At 41.0% G+C, this 21595-nt stretch overlaps 1 protein-coding gene across 1 annotated transcript in view; it reads right to left on the reverse strand.

Moving 5' to 3' along the window:
* Il23r (interleukin 23 receptor) overlaps window positions 1-21094 on the reverse strand; it is a 57273-nt gene extending 36179 nt beyond the window's left edge. The window contains exons 1-4 of the mRNA XM_055612524.1: window positions 21025-21094; window positions 16578-16874; window positions 8069-8192; window positions 1188-1348 (exon numbers count right to left, since the gene is read on the reverse strand). Coding sequence (XP_055468499.1) covers window positions 1188-1348; window positions 8069-8192; window positions 16578-16874; window positions 21025-21094 — 652 coding nt within the window. The remainder of the gene's footprint in view (window positions 1-1187; window positions 1349-8068; window positions 8193-16577; window positions 16875-21024) is intronic.
* Window positions 21095-21595: the final 501 nt, after the last annotated feature.

The following is a 21595-nucleotide window of genomic DNA, read 5'->3' on the forward strand; positions in this document are numbered from 1 at the left end:
GTGTGTGTGTGTGTGTGTGTGTGTGTGTGTGTGTGTGTGTGTGTGTGACATAAAAGCAGGAAGCAGACTATCAGAGGAGAGGAAGATGTGTAAAGTAAGGAGTGTGATAGAATGTATGTGCTAAGAAAGCAAAATGGGGACTATTTTCTAGGAGGAAGTAGACCAGCAAGAGGAGGGAGGGGGGGATACATGAAGAGAAATAGAAACAAAGCATAATTGTCTTAGTTTGTTTCTGTTGCTGTGATAAACTAGCTTTGGTTTGCTTTTTCTTGCTGAGATAAATGCTATGCCCAAAAGCATCTTTGGGAGGAAAAAGTCTATTTGGTTTACATGTGCACATCATAGCCCGCCACACAGAGAAGGCAGTGGAGGAACTCAAGGCAGGAACCTGGAAGCAGGAGCCAAAGCAGAGCCCATGGAGGAATACTGCTTACTGGCTGGCTCTCCATGGCTCAGTCAGCCTGTCTCCTTGTATAACCCAGGACTATCTGCCCAGGGTTGGCACCACTCACGTGGCCTGGGCCTGGCCCCTCCATATCAGTCTTAATCTAGAAAATGCCCACAGGTCAATGTAGTTCATGACATTATACTTTATGATGGTAGAAAAGTGTAAATCTCTAACAAGGAAATAAATAACAACGTGCTCAGATAATACTAAGAATACTGTAAATTAATACAAATGCTTAATAGTGTAAGCTTTAAAAGGCAGCATGTGAATATATCAACCAAAACCTGCTAATACTTCTTTGTTTGGTTGGTGAAGTCAGAGATGTCTATACAATTTTGAGCAATCTCTATGTACTTGGAAACAACCCTCCACAGCACAAAGCACACAGCACAATTTTTTAGTATGTCAGACCTTTTACTCCAAGGTCTTCAAAGAGGATCACAATCCTTGTTTCTTCCCATCTATCTTGAAGGGTGGCACATTATTTTAAGGTAGGTTTCATGTCTCTCTTAGTCACTCTGGCTTTTGGGAAGCAAGTTCTATAATAAAAACGTTTGTAAAATCACAGCTGTCGAGAGGTGAGACCAGAAGGCTGTCCAATTGTAGAGCTACTCCAGGTGGAAACATTTATTGCTTATAATCGGCAGGGACTTCAGGAGCACTTTGCTCACATGTAGGCCACTTGATGACATCAGTGCAAATTTGTCTGTAAGAAAGTGCAGCACCCCTCACTTCTTACCTATATCATCCAGGTGGACTTGTAGTTGTTGGGAGTCCTTCATGCCTAGGGCATTGACAGCTTGGACCCATACCAAGTACTTCTTGCCACCTTGCAGTGAGTCAGTGGAGATGTTGACATAGCTCGAGGCAAGATATTGTTGCTCTTCCCCTGTCTCTAAACTATTAAAACACACACACACACAAATTATATTTATGTAGTTCACTTGTTCCAGAAACTTTGAATGCTATCTTTTTCACCTGATTTTAGAATTTAACCTGTTACTAAAAACTGAACCAAACTTCATTTTATCTTCTAAATTTTCAAAGACAAATTCAAACATGGTAAGGGCCACGGCACAACTTTGGTGGCTTCCAAATACTTTTCTCTTTGTAGACCCTCTACATAAAAAAATGGTGTTATAGTCATATATAAGAATGTACAAAGTATACATATATACAAAATACACATCTATATTCAGATGGTCATATATATTGGCTTATATGTATGTTTATAGACATATAATACTAAATGTTAAAATTTTTAAGTTCTATTTCTTTTCTCATTTTAAATAAAGTTAAACATTTTCACAAACTCCTCTGCACCCTGTGGACACCGTGCACTTTGCTCACAGTGCCCATTCATGGGTAACTCAGTCTTGTCCCCAGCTTGAAATAAATGAGCCACTTCAGGGAAGGAGCAATGCACGTTTTCAGTGCACCATCAGCCTTTTCAGTTGGATGTTTATTTCTGCCACAGTACGGGGAAGGGGTGAGGGTTGGGTGAGAGACTGAAGCAGGGTGGGAAAGGCCAACTTCACAGGTAGAAAAACCCCTAATATATCCTAAAAAAAAATAAATAAAACGATATGACAACAAGTGCTGTCCTCAACCATAAAAAGGCAGGAAGTAGCTTGGAGTGGAACAGGCCAGGCCCAAAAGACCCTCTAATGGAGAGCAGATAGGCTGGGGTTTACCATGCAGCTGAGGAGAAGAGAACGCATAGGATCAGCTAAGCATGTTTCAGAGGCATCTCCATGAAAGATAGACTTCTGGGAAATAAGAGTGGTGCAGGAGAAAGTACAAAATCTGGTATCATCTGGAAGTGAGGGCCAGTGGGGATGGATATGGCTCATTTGAAAATGGAGCTAGCCGTGGTGGTGAGTGCCTCAAGTCCCAGCAACTGGGAGGTGAAGATGTGAGAAGCCTCTACTTAAAGTCATTCCTGTGTGCTAAGAGAGGGTTAGGCTAGCCTGGGCTACAATGAGAGAGACCCTGTCTCCAAGAATAATGTAAAATAAAATAAAGTAGAACAGATTATACCAGATAGCTGATTAAATAGGAGAAGGAGTCATTTGCCATCCAAGACAATGGATAGAGATGGGAGAGGAAGTAGGCAGTACAGAGATTTCTACTCAGCCAATCGATCTTGGTAAAGTCCACATGTTTAGTTTGTGCTAAACTGTCAAATTTTATTAATCAATATTGCCTTTGGACAGCAAATGGGAGAAGCAGTCCAGAACAGGAATCTTCTAGCTCCCCCAGAAAAGGAAAGGAGCCCATTTGAGCCTCTATTTTTAAATCTCTCTTAAGCAAATCAAAGAAAAAAAGTAAGAAAGAAAGAGAGAGAGAGAGAGAGAGAGAGAGAGAGGAAGAAAGGAAGGAAGGAAGGAAGGAAGAAAGAAAAAGAAAGAAAGAAAGAAAGAAAGAAAGAAAGAAAGAAAGAAAGAAAGAAAGAAAGAAAGCTACATTAGTGTATTTGTGTAAGAGAGAAGGAGAGAGAGCCACCCATGAGAGTGAGCTCTTCTACCCTGTGGGTCAGAATCAAACTTAGGCCATGAGGCTATTCAACGAGCACCTTTACCAGCCGAGCTCTCTCCAGGCCCTCTATTTTAAATCTCTACTCTGAAATAACAACTCAACATTTTGGTCAGCTCCCCCAACCCTCTCTCCGGGTTCTCATATGTAGTAACCCTGACATGTAGCCCTGAAGGGGCTTGGAACTTAGTATGTAGACCAGGCTGGCTTTAAACTCACAGAGCTCTGCTTGCTTCTGCCTTGCAAGTTCTGGGATTAAAAGAGCTCACCAATGTGCCTGGCTTTTTCCTTTTTTGAGGCCTGGTTTCATGTAGTTCCAGCTGGCCTTTAAACTCCCTATGTCACTGAGGATGACCCTGAACTTCTGATTCTCCTGAGAATATGCTTCCACATCAAGTTTATTCAGAGTTAGGGGTTGAACCTGGGGCTTTGTGCCTGCCAGACAATCATTTTATTAACTGAGTCACATTTCAGCACATCACCTTTTATAGTGGTGCTGTGACGTGTTGGGGAAGTCACCTGAACTTTACTTTTCTGTTCCGATTATGGTGTTCGAGCTCCTGAGTTGAGGAAGGACTGGCCTCAAGGACTTCTGACCTCACACACCATCAACTGCTTTTGTTCTAGGATACCACTTTCATAAGACTGGTGAGGAAGAAAGAGCTTTAAAGTTACAGTTACTTCACGCTTAGGGTTACATTCTAGGTCCCTTTGTTACTACATTCCTATTTAGCAACTCCTGAAGTCCTGCAGCTTCATAATACCTCAGCAAGAGTCAGAAATTGATTCATGTGACATATTCCCACAGACACAGATATGAGACCAGAACTTGATGCGAGTGACGTGCTTGCACGGACATAGAGATGAGGAACTAGCTTTATGCTCCAACAGAAAAAAAAATGCTTTTATGAATTAAAATACAACAGAAATGTTGTGGTAGGAAGGCCACTTTAGCAGGTGATAAAGGGCTCTCTCAGCTGACAGTCACTGGGGCCATGGCATAGGGGTAGGGACAAAATAAGGTGTCCCTAGCAACTCAGGCTTTAAGTCGCAGTGTTTTCCCCTACTGCCTATTCCCTTTCACAGCAGCAAGGGCATCGTGAGCACCCCGTGGGTGGGTGGGGTAAAAGGATGTATCTTGTTGGCTAATTGTACAAAGCTTGGGCTTTAGAGTCAGACATGAGTTCAACTCTCAGCTAGGCCCCTTCCTAAGTTGTGAGACTTGAGACGATTTACTTAGCGTTGATACATTTCGGTTTACTCATCTGTGAAACAGGAAAGATGACCATCGTTATCCTGAATGAAAGGTAAATGCATGAGGAGAAAACGCAAGGAGATGGTTTCACACCTACTTCATTAAATTATGACACGTTAAAGGCCATTTATAATGCCACTTCCACGAATATAAATGAAATAAAAAAAAAATTTATGACGGGGTTTCTCTGCATCTCAGGCTGGCCTTGAACTCCTAATCCTTTTGCTTTGGCTTCCTAAGTGCTGGAGGCTGCTAGTGTGTACACCACTACTTCTGCTTGATATGTATTGTTTGTATCTGAGGTCAAAGCATATCTTGGGTTTAGCTATTTGCGTAGGTGCCTTATAGTCTTTCTGAAAGAAGAGGGGCTGTAAGTATATCCACAGAGAGCTTACTGAAAAATAGGCTACCCTGCGTTAAATAAGAATTCAAACATGAAAGCAAAAAAGCTGCAGCTGTGCTTAGTGGTAAGCCTAAGTGGTAAGTGGGGCATTTCCTTACTATTTTCCAGTTAGGGAAAACCACACACACATTCTTAACTGGTTTGTGGCTGACTCTCTTGCCACACATACCGAGACCTCAAGTCTTATAAGAAATGTACGGGGTAGTAAGGACGTGACCCAAACAGCATGAGAAGAGCTCAGCAGCTAAAAAATGCTTGTCTCCGGGCCTGACAACCTGTTGGAAGCAAATGGAAAGAAAACCTGGTGTTTGGTTTATGTTCATGCTGAGCTGTCTTTTGAGCATCTAAGATGAACTGCTAGACTCCAAATGATCACGAGCTTGTCGGACTTGGTTTATTTTCTTCTCTTAATTCCTAGGGTTTAACATGGGCCTGAAAGTCATAAAACAGGAAATAAATCTTTGCTAAATTGGCTTGGCTGGTACAGAATGGAGGCCAGTCATTCATTCAATCCTCTTTCGAACACTTGTTGAAGTTGTTAAGTATTTGTTCATGTGTTATTTATTTAGTGTATGTGTGTACTCTAAGTATACACACTGTGATTTGGCGGTCAGAGGACAGCTTGTGGTTTCAGTCCTCTCCTTCCACCGTGTGGTTCTCGGGAATCAATCGCGGGTTGTTAGGCATGGTGACAAACACTTTTAATGGTGGATCCATTGTGAGGGCCCCATTCATTCATTTCTATTCAACAACTATTAACAAGCAGAAGGCACCGCCAGGCACCGCTGAGTTTCACAGGTAAATAGCCTGTTTATAAGGGCCCGCTGAAGACGGGGACAACACTAACAGTAACAGAGGCCAAGCCCTAGGAGGCCAGGGTCCTCATGGGAACTTTGCCTGCTGCATGCTTCTCAGCTTGCCCACAGCCTTTGATATAACTCAACTTCTTCTCAGAGGGAAAAAGATTTTTTTTTTTCCCAACAGCATCCATGATACACAACAAAACAGCACAAAGCTCTGTCTAGTGAGGGCCTCCCTGAGGAGCCAGGGAGGAAGAGAGTTCTTGTTCTGTTTGACAAGATCCACGCTACAACGGAAAACCTCAGATTTTCCTGCCCTGCCACTGACGGGCTGCTACTTCTCTCTTGAACAAGAAGGTGGGCTTGGGTGAAAGGCTTTACAGACTGTGTGATTTCACTAGGACAGAGAAGCACATGAGTTGGAAGTGAAACTTTGCCTGTGCTGATCTCTTGCTGTTTAGCTAAGTGGAAATACCCCAAGAGGCCAGGGTCTGTACTGGCTTTGTGCCTGCTGCAGGCTTCCTACCTTGCCCACATCATTTGGTATATCTCTCAACCTTTTCCTGGCAGGAAAAGGCCTTTTGGGCAAGTAGTTAGAGGAGCAGGCTTTTCTTTAACTTTTTTCCAGCTCATGATTGTATTGCCTGTGAGTTAGAAGATGATTAGATTCATGTTTTGTTTTGTTTGTGCTCACTGGAAAGTATGCTTTGAATTTGCTAAAAGAAAGCATCCATTTTCTATGATAACTTTTCAATGCTTTATGTCTTCTTTAAAGAATTTATTATTACTATTATTATTATTATTATTATTATTATTATTATTTTGGTTTTTGAGATAGGATTTCTTTGTGTAGCTTTGGCTGTCCTGGACCTGCTTTGTAGACCAGGCTGGCCTTAAACTCACAGAGATCTGCCTGCCTCTGCCTCTTTGAGTGCTGGAATTACAGGTGTGTACCACTGCACCCAGCTAGTGTTAGTATTTTTAATGATATGTGTGTGTGTATGTGTGTGCGTGTGTTCACACATGTGGATATGTAAGAACAGGTGCCCATAGAGGCCAGAGGTGTTAGATTAGCTAGATCTGGAGTTTCAGACAGTTATCAACCATCTGTTGATAACATAGGTGCTGGAACCAAATTTGGGTCTTCTGGAATAATAGTAAATGTTCTTAATTACTGAGACATCTTTCCAGCCCCATTGTGTCTTTTCTAAAATATGATACAGTTACAGTGGTCGTCAATTCAAAATACAGGTTGCCAGAGTTTAACTATAGTTTCACCTCCCTTATCCAGTGTGCTCAGGACCAGAAGTGCTGGATTTTAGATTTTTTTTCAGATTTTGAAATATTGTACGTATGTAATGATGTATCTGTGTTCAATAGCTATAAAGTTAATCTTTCCGATTAGAACACATTCAGCATAGTTTTCTAGATTTGTCCAAAAATATCTGAAAGTAAGCTTCTATATAGTACCATGTAAGTGACTGTTATTGCTTTATTAATCTTTCTTTCTTCTATATAAATCAATATGACATATCACACCAACCTAGGCAATCAGTTTTGAGTGCACCACAATATTCTAATCTCCTTTGCTATAGTTTCATTGGTGTCCCTCCAAATTCACATGCTGAGACCTAGCATCTCTCTTGAACAGTGGGTCAGTTTCACATGTAAGATTTAGCCTCTAATGCAAGCGTCCTAAGGGACTGAGCTCTTAGGTGGTACTGAAGTAATGAGGGTGCCATCCTCAAGGATGATGTCAATGCCTTAAGAAAAAATGGAGTTTTTTTCCTTCCTCTCATGTGAGTACACACAGAAGTACAGGCACTGCTTATGGGGAACAGGCCCTTGGCAGGCAGCAGATCTACTGACACTTTGGTCCAGAACTTCTGAAACTCCAGTCTACATGCAATAAATTTCTGTTTCTTACCAATCAGCCAGTCGCTGGTATTTTGTTATAGCAATATGAATGGGCTAGGATATCTCCTGTTTCGTTGTTGTTCTAATAATTGTCTTTGCTCCACAGGAGGTTGAGAGCCACCCAGCAAGGCCCCCTCTGAGGTCATAGAGCAGCAGCAGGCACACAACACTATCTGGTTCCTAGAGCCATGGAGGAAGAGTCCATTAGAGAGCAACCTTTTCCTGTCACCACTTTCCCTATCAAGCTATAGTTGTAGCACCTAAATTAGAATTAAAACTCGAAGATCATGATTAACTACTAATACTTCCCCTGAACTTAATGCTAAGGACTTGGCACCATCATATGAGTTGAAAGCCAGCATCACTCAATCAATTAGAACAAGCACGAATTAGGGGTCCGTTTTAAAGATAAAGAATGGGAATTTTGAGGGACTAGATTACATTGTGCTGATCCTCAAGGAGAATAGGGCTTACATATAGGTCATGGTTTAAGCTGAGCTGTGCCTACATTAGGATCCTGCTACCAGTCACCACCAAGAGAAAAGGATGGAGCAGTCATAGAGTTTGTTGTTCGGCAAAGCAGAAAGCGGCAATGGCACAGGAGTGATTTTAGGTTTCCCAGCCTAAGGTGTGTGTCTCCGGTGTGAGGCTGGTCTCCGCTAGCTCCACTCTAGAATGACATGTGTATCTGATGGCACTGTGGAACCTACCTCTTCACGTGCACCACATACTTGGTATCTATGTAGGTGGGCTTCCCAGTGTCCCAGGCACAAGTCATGTTGCTCGAGTATTTGTAAGTGACACATGTCACCTTGCTGGGCGCATCCGGTGGATCTGCAACAAAATGGATCACTAAGAGCTGCTCTTGACGAAGCAGGTAGCTGTGAAACTGTCTGTTTCCTAGGGAAACTAGGCCACTTGGCACTGAGCACCCATGACTACCTCATTCCACTGCTACTACCTTACACCATAACCAAGTTTTCCATCAAGCATGGCTCCTCCTCAGAGCATACTTTATTGTAGTCTCTTCTGTGGGGATACTAACAAGGTCAGGTTCCTCCCATCGAAATAAAGCAAGCCTCCCTCCAGTTCTTTAATTACATCTCCCCTCAGCTACCACTCTACCTTGCTTTTTAAGTAAGACATTAAAAGATAGTTTGTGTGAATGCATGGTGTGTGTGTTCCGTGTTTGTACACTTCTATGTGTGAGAGTTCTGGCGCATGTGGAGGCCAGCGGCCACATCGGATGTCTTCCTTCATTACTTTTCATATTGTTATTCAAGTTTTTATTCTATTTTTAACTATGTATGTTTGTGTGGGAGTATGTGCTGAGTGCAGGTACCTCTTGAGGCCAGAAGAGGGAAGGAAATTCTTTAGAGCTGGAGTTCCAGGCAGTTGTAAGTTGCACTGTCAGTTGTAGGAATTGAATTTGGGACTTATATAAGAACAGCGTGTGCTCATAACCAGAGCCATCTCTACAGCTTTTCACACTTTTTAATTTCCTTGTTGCTCTTGTTTTTGTTTGTTTGTCTGAGGCAGGGTCTCTCACTGAATCGGAAGCTCACTAATTGGCTGGACTGGTAAACCAGCAAGCCCTAGGGATTCTCCTGTCTCTGCCTCTCCAGTGTTGGGATTATCAGCAGTCATTACCCTGCCTGGCTTTTATGTGCATGCTGGAGACCCAAACTCAGTCCTCATGCTTTTATGGCAAAAATTTCCCAGCCATCTCCCCAGCCTTCTGATTAACTCAGGCTTTAGTTTGCACAGTTCTACCAAAGACACAGTTGCTAAAGTCGTAGAGTTTGTTGTTCCATGAAGCAGAAAACAACAATGGCACAGGAGTGATTTAAGTTTCCTAACCAAGGTGTGTGTCTCAGGTGTGAGCTGGAAAGCTCTATGCTGTTCCATCAGAATTACATCATTATTACTGAGCTTGGCCTCTGCAGCAGTTGATTCTTTTTTTACTTTCCTCTTGAAGCCTAGACTCTATAAAAGTCTTCAGCTTTTTCCTATTTCCCTGGAAGACTACTTCCTGCTATATTCTACTTTTCCCTTTGAAAGTTTGCTATTTACATGCAGAAAGGAATACTATTTAGCAGTAAGAAGAAGGAAATTTCCAACCGTGTTATAAATGGTTAAAATCTGCAGACACTGTGCAGATTAAGCCAGGCACAAAAGACTGCCCAATTCCCCTTATAAAAGTTATCTAGAACTGTCAAATTCATTAAACAAAAGGTAGAATGCTGGTGGTGACCCCTGTGCAGATAGGCGGCGTGTGGAAGTCCAGGGATGAGAGCTGCTCTTCAATACATGCAGTTTCCTTTGACAGGAAGAGTCCTCGAAAAGGAGTGCTAGAAGGAGAGAAGCAAATGCAGGGAACACCACCGAAGCAAGCTCTTAAACATGGTGAAAACAAGCAGGTTATACTATGCAGATTTTATCATCACTACATCAAAAAGTTTTTTTCAGGTTTGATATTTATAGAACTATTTCAAGGCACGCTCTCTCCCTCCCACATCCCTGCCCACACCCAACCCAACCATGTTCAGCTTGTTCTCTCCATAGCCTCATTTTTTTTTTCTTTTGATCTGCTAACTTTTTTTTTCCTATGAGAAGCAACACTACCCACAGTTTCCTCAGCTTCCTCTACCCCAGTCCACACCAAGGATGTCAGTAACTAGGCCCACTACACAAGGGACCCTGGACCTAAGCTGACTAATCAGAGAATTTCCCTTGGGAATGAACTGAAGCCTCAGGATGAGTTAATAAGAAATCTCTAAGGGTCTCTCTTTCTCTCTCCTTCTCTGACTCTCTTCTCCCTCTCTCCATCTTGCTTTGTCTTTATCTCCCCATCTCTGTCTATTTATCTCTTTCCCCTTCTCTTTGTTTTTGTTACTCTAGCTCTCCTTGTTCCCTACTCCTCTCAGTAGCATGTGAGCTGAACTGCTTGTGACCTTCTTGTCACAGTGAAATAATTCTTTTAGTAGTGCTGGATTTGAGAGTGAAGCCAATCCAAGACAAATAGTTTTTACTAGATCTTCAGGGCCTCTGAAGTCTAAGAATCCCCCATCAACCATAAAATGACATCCATATTTTCAGTTATGTCATTCAACAATAAGCTACCAGGATTGTCGTTCTCAAACATGCATGGAAATATTGAGTGCTTGCCAGATCTTTACATTTCCAGGGTACTTCACTCAGTTTTGTCCTCCAGGTAAACTCTTGACTAAGGTATTTGACAATGAAGAGTGTTACAAGACAAATAGAAGGAAGCATGGTGGGCCCCAGGAGGGGGAATTATGAACAATAAAGCTTAGGCCACTCTATAATCATGGATTCATGGGGCCCCATCTCTGCCGATGAACTGTTGGCTACTGATGGCTAGATGGCTAGAGTGATCATTATCTTCATTTGTACACCTGATAGTGAGCCCCCCCCCCCAGGCTCCAATGGACAGTTTCAATCCACGGTCACACAGATAGCCCTGGTTAAAATCAGTACATCATACAACAAAACAGAAAGATGTGAGCATAGGAAAGACCTGTGATGTGAGGAGGAGGAGGTTGGCAGGAGTGGAGAGTAGATAAAAGAGGAGGAGGTTAAGAATAATAAGAATGCACCATATATGTGTATAAAATTGCCAAAGAACTAATTTAATTAATATAAATCATCTACCAAAAATATTACATGTTGTTTAGAGAGGCAGATGGATCTCTGTGAGTCCCATGCCAGGGCTACACAGTATACCTATTTTCTTAAAAAAAAAAACCAAACCAAACCAAACCAAACCAAAACCAACCCCCACCAAAGATTATTTAGAGCCATCAAATTGACAAAGAGTTAAAAATGGTATTATAAAATATAAAATGTTAAAATGGATGTATGGAAATCCTGTAACATATTTCTGGCACAAATTAAAATTTGGATAACCTCTGAAATTTACCCTTTCTGTAGTACAACAGTGAAAGGTAAGACTGGGCTGGCAAGATTTCTCGGTGGAGGAAGGCGCTGGCTGCCAAAACCGACAACCTGAGTTTGGTCCCCAAAATCCATGTGGTTGAGAGAGTAGATTCCTTAGGGTTGTCCTCTGACCTCACATGCATGCTATGGCACATGTGTAGGCACATATGTGCACATGTATGTGTTCACATTCACATTGAATAAATAAAAATAAAACAATTCTAAGTGAGACCAATGCCATGCAATCAAGCAGTTTTACAGCTAGGAGTACATTCTTAATGGAATGTCCACACATAGATGAAAATAACTTACTAAAAGGATGTAGCTATCTTTCAAACTAGTGTTCATGATAATGAAAAACCTGGGCTCTCCCTTAATGCTCCAAAACAAGGTTGAGTAAACTATAATATACTCATTTAAAAAAATCTCAAAATAATGTTGTTGATGATGTTCTAAGGACTCAAAAGTCATTAGAAATATATCACTAAATAATGACCACATGATAAAGTGATTTTAAAAGTATGTCACAGAGTGATATAGGGTAGCACCCTCATTAGGGAAAGATAAATACTGAAACTTCAAAGACACTTCTCAGTTGGATTATAAAACAGGATTACAATGAAAGACTCCTGGGCTTGATAGGCATTTCTATTTTTGCCCATTGAAAGCTCTTTAACTGTCTTGTGTTGAATGTAATCAGTTTTATTATGGAAAGTTATGCTCTTGGCTGTAGAGATGCCTCAGTGGTTAAGAGTGTTTCCTCCACAATTATGGACTTTAGATCCCAGCACCCATGTAATGAGATAGGCATGGTTTGCACATCTGTAAACCCAGCTCCAAGAGAAGCAGGAACAGGAGAATAACTGTGACTTGCTGGCTTCCAGCCAGCCAAGAAAATGTGTGCCCCAGGTTCAGAGAGAGACTCTGCCACAAAGGAAAAAGGAGAGCAGCAGAAGAAAACATCCAGCGCTCTCTTCTATCATTCACACAGAAGTGCACACACTCTCACACAGAAACATACACACAGCTCGTCTTTTAAAAAGCTGTTTTCAAGCAGTGATGATTACATGAAAGTGCTTTGTAAGAATTTGGTAAGTGGGAGCATTAAGTTTGAATGAGTAACCTGGGTTCCCACAAGGTGAAAGAAATCAAGTTTCATTTAAACTTGACGGAGGTAAGCATGGCAACAGTACTTCACATCATTCTGTACACTGGGTTGTGAGAGCTTGTGGATCAAGATAATGGGATTATGTCATGGGTAGAAAGACAAGCCTGTGGGCTTCATAGGTGTTTCAACTTTGCTACGTTTTCCTGTGGTTTTACATAGAGAACACTGTAATTTGACAAAGAAGACAAATATCAGCTTCCTGGACTTTGTTTCTCACTGTTCCCCATGAAATAAATGTTTGGAACTGAAAATGCATGGCTGGCATTAACTGCCAAAGACAAGAGTGACACTCTGCACAAGGGTAAGGGAGCAGTCACTGTGTGTTAGCGGGAAGCAGAATAAGGGGCTAGAAGGTAAAGTCAGGAGAGGAACATCCCATTGTTAGCTCCAGTACTAGGTTCTAAAAGTCCAAGACTTAAACTGGCTGTCCACTTCCTGAGAATACCCTGAATACACAGAGAGGACTGAGATTTTGTTTTCTCATACCTACCCTAACCCTCTACCCTTATTAGAATGCTCCCTGATCATTTACCAAGAGACTTATTAATTCAGCCTAACCAAAGATCGTTTGCCACAGAGACAGGGCCCAGGTCTGTGCTTCTCTTTATGTTGTATTTCTAGCACTTAACACATTTTGGGGGGTATATTTGTAAAACAATCACTAAAGTTTATCCCCTGAGTTGAATGGCTCACTTAAAAAGATGACAATTGCAAGAATTAAGACGGAAAGAGGTGTGATGCTTCAGGGAGAGCTCACTAAGCACCTGCAGAGGAGGGCTCAGGACAGGCTAGCTGCGCAAGAACAACGCTGAGGGTAATGTTCAGCGGTGTGAAGGGAGAGCAGTCCTTTCATCCCATAAGGCAATGTCAAAGACTGAAAAAAAATTAAGACAAAAAATGTTTAAATGTTTAAGAAAATGGTTAAATGGAAATACCCCTTATATGGTTTATTTAATTTGATACTTTTCAAGGACTCCCCTATGAACAAATTTCCCACAATATGTTCTCATTTAGTCAGAGATAGGACTCTAAGAAGCATTTAGGATTATGGATTATAACAGAAACTGTGGTAGTGGCATTTCAGAATCACTCCTTAGAGAGACTTTGAAATTTCCGAATCTTTTCAGGGAAGGCATTGACTCACTCACTCTATATCTTCCATGGTGTATCAAAATGCCTACAAAAACTCTCTTCAGCACAGTGATGACTACTTGGCATCATAAGGCTTACAGAACAAATATCCTGTATGAAAGCGGCCCAGTGAAAGCAATGTGCTTTCTAGAACACCACAAAACCCTCAAGGCCCCCTTTTCTGACCTACTTAATAGGAAGTAACTTTACTGAGAACTCAGCCCCAAAGCACAGTCACCTTGAACCTAGGAACTTGAGTAAATTCTTGCCTGGCAGTTGGGTTTTCACACTCAAAAACCGAGGTTTCTGTGAGGAATTACACCTTGCAAATTAACGGATGGAAAGAGTGATGGTAGGGGATGAAAGTTTCTCTTAGGCTGTCCTGGAAGGGGAACATTCTCTGACTTGAAACACAGCGGGGCTCTAGGCTTGGGGCAGAAACCCCTCAACCAACACCAGGAAGGTGGCAGCAAGTTATCAGTCACCTGTGCTCCAGTATGGACAGGGAAGGGGCATTAAGTACGATTGTAAGAGCATGTTTGTTGCTGTTTTGGACAAAGGTTCTTCACTACAAAAGCAAACTAGCAATTCAAAATGAAGGGATGTGTGCTCACTGCTCACTGACATTCAAGACCACATTTGCCTGACAAGAGGAGGTTCAGCAGCACCCTCTTTTAACGGTTCAGTCAGCTGTCTGGCATAAGGTGGAACTGTTATGCTTTAACCAAAGGAACATAGCAGTAACTGCTTTGATTTCTTGTTCCATCTTATAAAATCCCCTGCTATGCTCTCCATCACAGCATCTGTCTATTAAAAGGATGAGGTGCCCTTTGGTTCAGGAACTGTAAATAAGAGGTGGAACTGAAAACCAGAGGATTTTTTTTTCTTTTTAATAGAAGTGATACTTATTTTAGATCAATTTCCCCTCGCATTTAAACCATTCGCCTGCAGCTGTGGAGATTTCTCATTTTCCCTCTGAGGAAATTACATATCATGTTCACCTTTTCATCAACCCCCAACGGAGAAACAGTAAAACAATGACATGTTGAGGGGGTAATTTTGTTCTTGAGGATATGGCCAAGCTGGCAAGATGTCATACATCAGATGAGGTGTCTGTGTATGGTTTGATTTTCACAATGCAGATACCTTATTGTTTAATTCATTAATTTAGGATACGCATAGCAAGTTCATTATTAAAGTCGAAAACTTATTTCTTTTCTTCAACTCTCCTCCACCTCATCCGATAGCTATCTCATTTGAAAGACATGCATGCTTGGTCAACTACCCGGAGTTAAGTAGGTCAGTGACCTTGTTACAGAACAAGGAAGTCTTCTAGTTTTTATGTAGTCAGTCTTGAGGCCAAGTAGTAGTGGGGTCTGGTCTGGCTCTTCTTATCTATGATCTGGAGCCAAGGAAGTAGCAAGGACATATATATTATCAAAAGCATGGCGGAAGGAACCTCTTCTGATCTTTCATCCCAAAGATCAGAAGGTGTACTGGAAAATGACTCCCTGCTTTAAAACAGTGATGGGAGGACAAGGAGACGGCCCATTTAGTAGGTAAAGTGTTTGCTGTGCAAGCATGAGGTCCTGAGTTAGTCCCTAGCATCCACATCATATGCCTGGAATGGTGCCATTCCAGTGCCGAGGAAGTCAGCACTGGGGAGGATTCCTAAGGCTCCCTGGCCAGGCAGACTTCACAGCATGAGGCCATGTATCAAAAAACAAGGTGGAAGACCCCTGGAGAATAAGCACCCACATGCACACGCACAAACACCTACAAATACGATCACAGACACACAAATGCATCAAAAACAAAAGGTCCATAGATACTTATACAAATTAGTACAGGAACTTACACACCTTCAGAATATTATGAATTCAAACTGGTTTAGTATGTTTTGAGATTGATTTGACTGAATTTTTCTTAATAATGACAGTAATGCTAACTCATAACAGGACTATAGGATGAGAAACAGACGATTATATGAGAATTTTCCTATGTATGTTTACTTGTTTGTTTGTTTATTGAAATAGAGCCCCACTATTTAGCCCTCCTTGGCTGGCCTGGAACCTCTGATATAGAACAGGATAGCCTTGAACTCACAGAGATCCACCTGCCTCCCATGTGCTGGGGATTACAGGTGGGCGCTAACGTGCCTGTCTGGAGAATCTGGCTATATTTTATCAAAAACATGCATTTATAAAAATTAGACACTAACATACCTTAAAGTTCTTAATAGACATTCAAATAAACTACTGAAATATGGTACTTACAGGTTCTTTCATTCAAAAAAAAAAATTAAGTCATGGAGTCTGAAGTCAACTAAGCAAATTGGCCAAGATTACACAGCTCACTGGGAGGATAGTGAGAACACAAAGGTGGTTTTTGCAATGCAACCTGAATCTTGGCTTTAAAATATCTTAATGGGATCAGCCAGCCTCAAAGTTAATGATAGTAGTTCGGGAAACAAACATGCCAACAAAAGCCAGATGAAAAGAACCATTTATACTTCTTTAGTCGAGGCTAAGGGATTCACCACCCTCCTTACCCCTCTCCCAGAGTGCTGGATCACAGGTGTACACTGTCATCCTTAGCTAAAAGCAGCCTCTCAGACCTGAGGTACTGGCCTTCACCCAGACTGTGTTCATTCAGGCTACTGAAGAAAACTGTTCTCCGGGGTTTTTGAATATTTAAACTTTATCATGCGCACATCAGACCTCCATACTTCTGTCTTCTTTTGAAAACTCAGCAGATCAAGGCATACTGGGCCCTAAGAGGCAGCGGCTGCTCCAGTTTGCCATGGTCTTTCTTCTCTGGACAAGCCTCACCAGCCCTCTGTAGACAGCTGAGGCCTGTTTTAAAGCAATCGATACATAAACTATGTTGATTTGCCTCTTGTTTTAGTTAAAAAGCCCAGCAATTTTCAGTTAACAATTAGGAGACTCCTTGGTACTTACATCCAGAGGAAATGTCTTTTCCACAAATGAGCGTCTCTTGAAAATGCCCAGGACATTCAGCAGTGCAATACATAGAGGCACGAGGTTCTGAAAAGCCTTTATACCAAAGTCGGGCAGTTGTTCTATTAATCCTTGTAATATGAAATCTTTCTTTGAGGCCATTTTTATAAAAGTGAAGCCTCCTTGGTCGGCAGTTCTTCAGGGCTTCTTGACAATATATAGAAACATTCATACCCATCTGAAAAATGTCACCAGGCTCCACCCACATGTTACCAGAGCAGTTAATATTTGTAATTCCTGGAAACAATCACATGAAATAATCAATTGCTTGCAAATATTGTGAGAAGTTTAAAAGAGGAATATGCTACTGCATGTAAAACGTATTCTTTCAATAAGTAAATGATTATTAAAAGTAGCTGTGTGTTTTCAGTGATGCCCAATGGTACAATGCAATCTTTGAGCTTTTCTCATCCGAGAGCAAATATAATTTCCTCTTCTGCTTTAAGCTGGAGAAGGGAGACTTTATGAAGCTACAGCAGTTTTTCAAAGATGAAACTCAAACTAGTACTGGTTATTGCAGAATCCAATTCCATTCTTTTGATAGTCAACCAATCTTTTGTTTGCAGGGATGGGGAAGTTTTTGTTTGTTTGTTTGAGATAAAGGCTACTTTTATCATCATAATGTGAATATAATGGACATATTTTACTCTTGCAATGACCAAAAGAGAGTACTTAGTAGCCACATAACATTCATCACTAGTTTAATAATATAGTGGAAACATAATACATTATTGAGTTAAAAAGCAAGTTGCAAAACAAGATAATTCATAAAAGCACAGCATTAAAAAGAAGCAAATAATGGGGGAGCCAAGGAGAAATACTGAAATTTTTTTTAAATTTCCATGCTAATATTTTGAAAATTGTGTATGTCTGGGACTTGAACATTACACAATGGATGTATTACTTGCATGACACCAAATCACTAACTGAAAGCTCAGTGGCAGTTCATGCCTTGAGTTATGTTCCTATCAGCCTTCCCTAACGGTAAAGTATTTATATAAAGTCAAATGGAATGCAATGTTAATGAAATAAAATTCTTATCTAGAAAAAACACCAGAAGCTTTATGAAATTTGTTCTAGCTTTTCCTGGAAATACTTGTATTAAAACATATTTAAATCTTATTAAGATAAGAATAAAGATGAGTATTTGATTTTTAAAATGGCCCTTGTCTTTGTAACACAAACCTTAAAGAACTAGCTTGGTTAGTATGCAATTTAAGATTTTTTTCCTTAGGTGTACAGATTTTAGTATGTACTCCTAAGGAAGCTAAGAAAGAAGGAGGACCTCAGATAAGATGCTCAATCCTCATTCAGAAAGGCAAACTAGATAGAAACAGGAAGAGGGAAAAGACAGGGAACAGGACAGGAGCATACCACAGTGGGCCTCTGAAAGATTCTATGCAGCAGGGTATCAAAGCAGATGCTGAGACTCATAGCCAAACTTTGGGCAGAGTGCAAGGACTCTTATGAAAGAAGGGGGAGATAGAAAGACCTAAAGGGGACAGGAACTCCACGAGGAGAGCAACATAACCAAAAAATCTGGGCCCCAGGGTCTTTTCTGAGACTGATATTCTAACCAAGGACCGTGCATGGAGATAACCTAGAACCCCTGTAGAGATGTAGCCCATAGCAACTCAGTGTCCAAGTGGGTTCCTTAGGAAGGGGAGCAGGGGCTGTCTGACATGAGCTCAGGGGCCTGCTCTTTGATCACCTCCCTCAGAAGGGGGTGGGGCAGCCTTACCAGGCCACAGAGGAAGACAATGAAGCCAGTCCTGATGAGACCTGATAGGCTAGGGTCAAAAGGAAGGGGAGGAGGACCTACCCTATCAGTGGACTTGGGAAGGGGCATGGGAGAAGAAAAGGGTGGGAGGGTGGGGTTAGAATGGGATGAGGGAAGGGGCTACAGCTGGGATACAAAGTGAATAAATTGTAATAAATAAAATACATATTTTTTTTTGGTTTAAGTAACATTTAAAATTTTAAATTTTAAAAATATTCAAATGTTAAAGTAGTAATAAGATAATTACAGCATCATCAATAGAGAACAGAACCAGAGGCATGAAAGGTGAGTTTATGACAATATCTGGGCATGGTCTCTTACTATTGTAATCCCAGAACTCAAGAGACCAAAGAAAGAGGGCTACAAGTTCAGGGCCAGCTTTTGCTACATAGATTATTAGATTTAAGCTAGCCTGGGATACAAATAAAAAAGGAGAGCAGATGAGGTGGCTACCAAGCCTGAAGACATGAGTTTGATCCTTGGGACCCACTTGGTGGAAAGAGAGAAGCGTGTTGTCCTCTGACCTCCCCCTTGAGCCATGACACACACTGTTCCCCAAACAGATAAATCACTGTGAAAGATGTCTAAAAAGAAAGAAATATGTGTCAGGGCATGGTAACATATGCTTAAAATCCTAGGGCTTGGGAAGTTGAAGCAGGACAGAGAATTTGAGGTAAGCCTGTGTTACATAGCAAGTTCAAGACTAATGTGAAAAATGAAACTTGGTCTTAGACAAATAAACAAAAGAAGAAGATAGGAAAGGAAGAGGAAAAGGAAGGAAGAGGTGGAGGTGAAATGGGGCAATATTGAGTAGATCAACATGGGTCCAGAGTAAGGCCGACAGACAGATTTGTGAAGTTTTCTCTATTTTTTTTTTTAAAAGGAAATACCTGGCTATTTTAAATAAGTTTGATAATTCAAGTTTAGAGAAAACATGTCTCCATGACTAATTGTGATACCATTTTTAGAATACATAAAAAAGTGTCAAAAGATTTGGTCACATGTTCTTGGTTTTAGAAATGACTTTCAGAACATGGTTGGTGATCAGGAAGAGGCAACACAGATTTATAAACGAGTAGGTCATGTTAACTTTTTAGTTCCTTCTTTTGTTTCTTCTTTTTGAGACAGGTTCTCACTTTGCAGCCCATGCTGGATTTGAACTCACTTCCATTCTCCTGCCTCAGTCTCCTGCCTGGTGATAATATAGACATGAGCTACCCTGCCCAGCCAATTGAATTTCTTAAATGAGGTTATTATATTGGTTAGAAATGTTTAACTTATTGTAGAAATGTGTACTATACTTTTTTAATATCTTTGTAAAGCATTTTGTTTATTTAGAATTTTTTTTGGCAGAGTAATTCTGCTATGTATACCAGGCTGTCCTTGAACTCACTCTGTAGCCCACTCTAGCCTCGACCTTGCAGAAGTTCTCCTGTTTCAGCCTCCAGACTGTCAGGATTAAGATGTGTGCACTTCGACAGTGAAGCTTGGAAATGTAGTAACACCATCCTAGTAAAACCTGAACAGAGGTCACTGGGATTCTGTTACAAGAGTCACACAGTGAGTGATAGTCACAGCACAGTGAATGACAGTTCTAGGTACTAAAACCACATCTAACCTCGCTTGCTGTGTACTCATCACTTGGATATATAAACAGATGTTCTGCTCATTGTCTGCTCAATAAAAGCAACTGGCATCTTTTCTCCTAAACCTTATGGGGAAGCTGTCGATTTGATGTTGAAGTGTTCGGTTATCTTGCTGCAAGTTTTTGCATCTAGATCATACAGCTCCAGCATAATTGTGTTCCAGTCTGGAGAAGAGTGATATGGAAGTCAGCATGATCCCAAGCAAGAAAAACATACGAACATGATGAATGTCACATTTAACAAAAAAGAAAGAAAGAAAGAAAGAAAGAAAGAAAGAAAGGAAGAAAGAAAGAAAAGGAAGAAAACAAACAAGTTTGTCACTATTCTGAGTCACCTCGTCTGAAAAAATGTCACTCACTGTTCAGAACTCGGTGTTGATATTATTTTCTGTTAACTGTCCTCTTGCCCAGGAGACAGCTCTTCCCAACAGAAACACACAGATGCTAACCATAGCCTTCCTTAAACTTCTACAGTCTCAAAGAAAAGTGTTTTTAATGAATGTTGTGTGAATTGTAAGACATAAACAACAGCAGTAAAATAATGATGCTGTGCAAGGACTAAAAGGTAGCAGAAGGCTTGCTGTTAAGTAATCACCAATAAGCAGTTCACAGAACTGAACTGCAAGCTTTGTTAAGTTACAAATTTGTTAATGCAAGCTTTGGCTGAGTTACAAAGCAGATATGATAATCCTAAAATACAACATTTCAACTCACGATGGCCTCCTTTCTGGAAGCATTCATGTATAACAGAGGAGTGCCCATTAGGGTATCTGGGTAGGGGGAACCAACCTTCATTTGGAGGCAAATTGGATTATTTTTAGTTTGTTCCATTCCATATTAATTTTTCTCAGTATAATAATTTTGCATTTTCCAGTTACTATGATATAATGGCTTAAAAATGATAACCACTCAGTGCTCTATTTGATAAATGAAAACATAAACAGATACACAAAATACTATACCTCCATGACACCATCCCAAGAACACGTAAAGGGTTATTACCACACACAACAGGAGTGTGAGTTGACTCATGCCCCAAATGAAGAAGAAAGCTCTTCTTTCTCTCTGGAAAAAAAAAATATTAAAAATGTTTATATTGCAGCATTTTAATGAGATAATGAGCATTTTATTTCTCAGAATGGTTATCTTTAGTGGGATCCTTTCAAAAGAACAGAAATAGGGTGGCTAGATGCCACTGTTATGTGAGGAGGCTCACCAATAGGCAGATAAGCAGAGCATTAGGGTGGAATGTCTGCCTTCACGCATCACTGCAAAGTATCCTAGGAGGTCACCAGACCCTTGTCAAAATGTAGCTTCTCCTACTCTGCTGCCCCTCACCAGACAGCTTCCCTCTGCTGTAACTTCTGCCGGTGAATACGTGAATGCCTGCCTCAGTCACATCCATCACGATCTGGAAGAGCAGTCTTTGACAAACAAGAGTTGGGAAAAGCTGTAGTTTCAGAATTCCCAAAGGAAAAAGGATACAAAGTGAGGAAAACTGAAACAAGGATAAGACATGTACTATAACAAGCC

This window comes from Psammomys obesus, unplaced genomic scaffold (assembly GCF_907164565.1).
Source record: "Psammomys obesus unplaced genomic scaffold, mPsaObe1.curated_primary_1811, whole genome shotgun sequence".
Classification (NCBI taxonomy): Eukaryota; Metazoa; Chordata; class Mammalia; order Rodentia; family Muridae; genus Psammomys; species Psammomys obesus.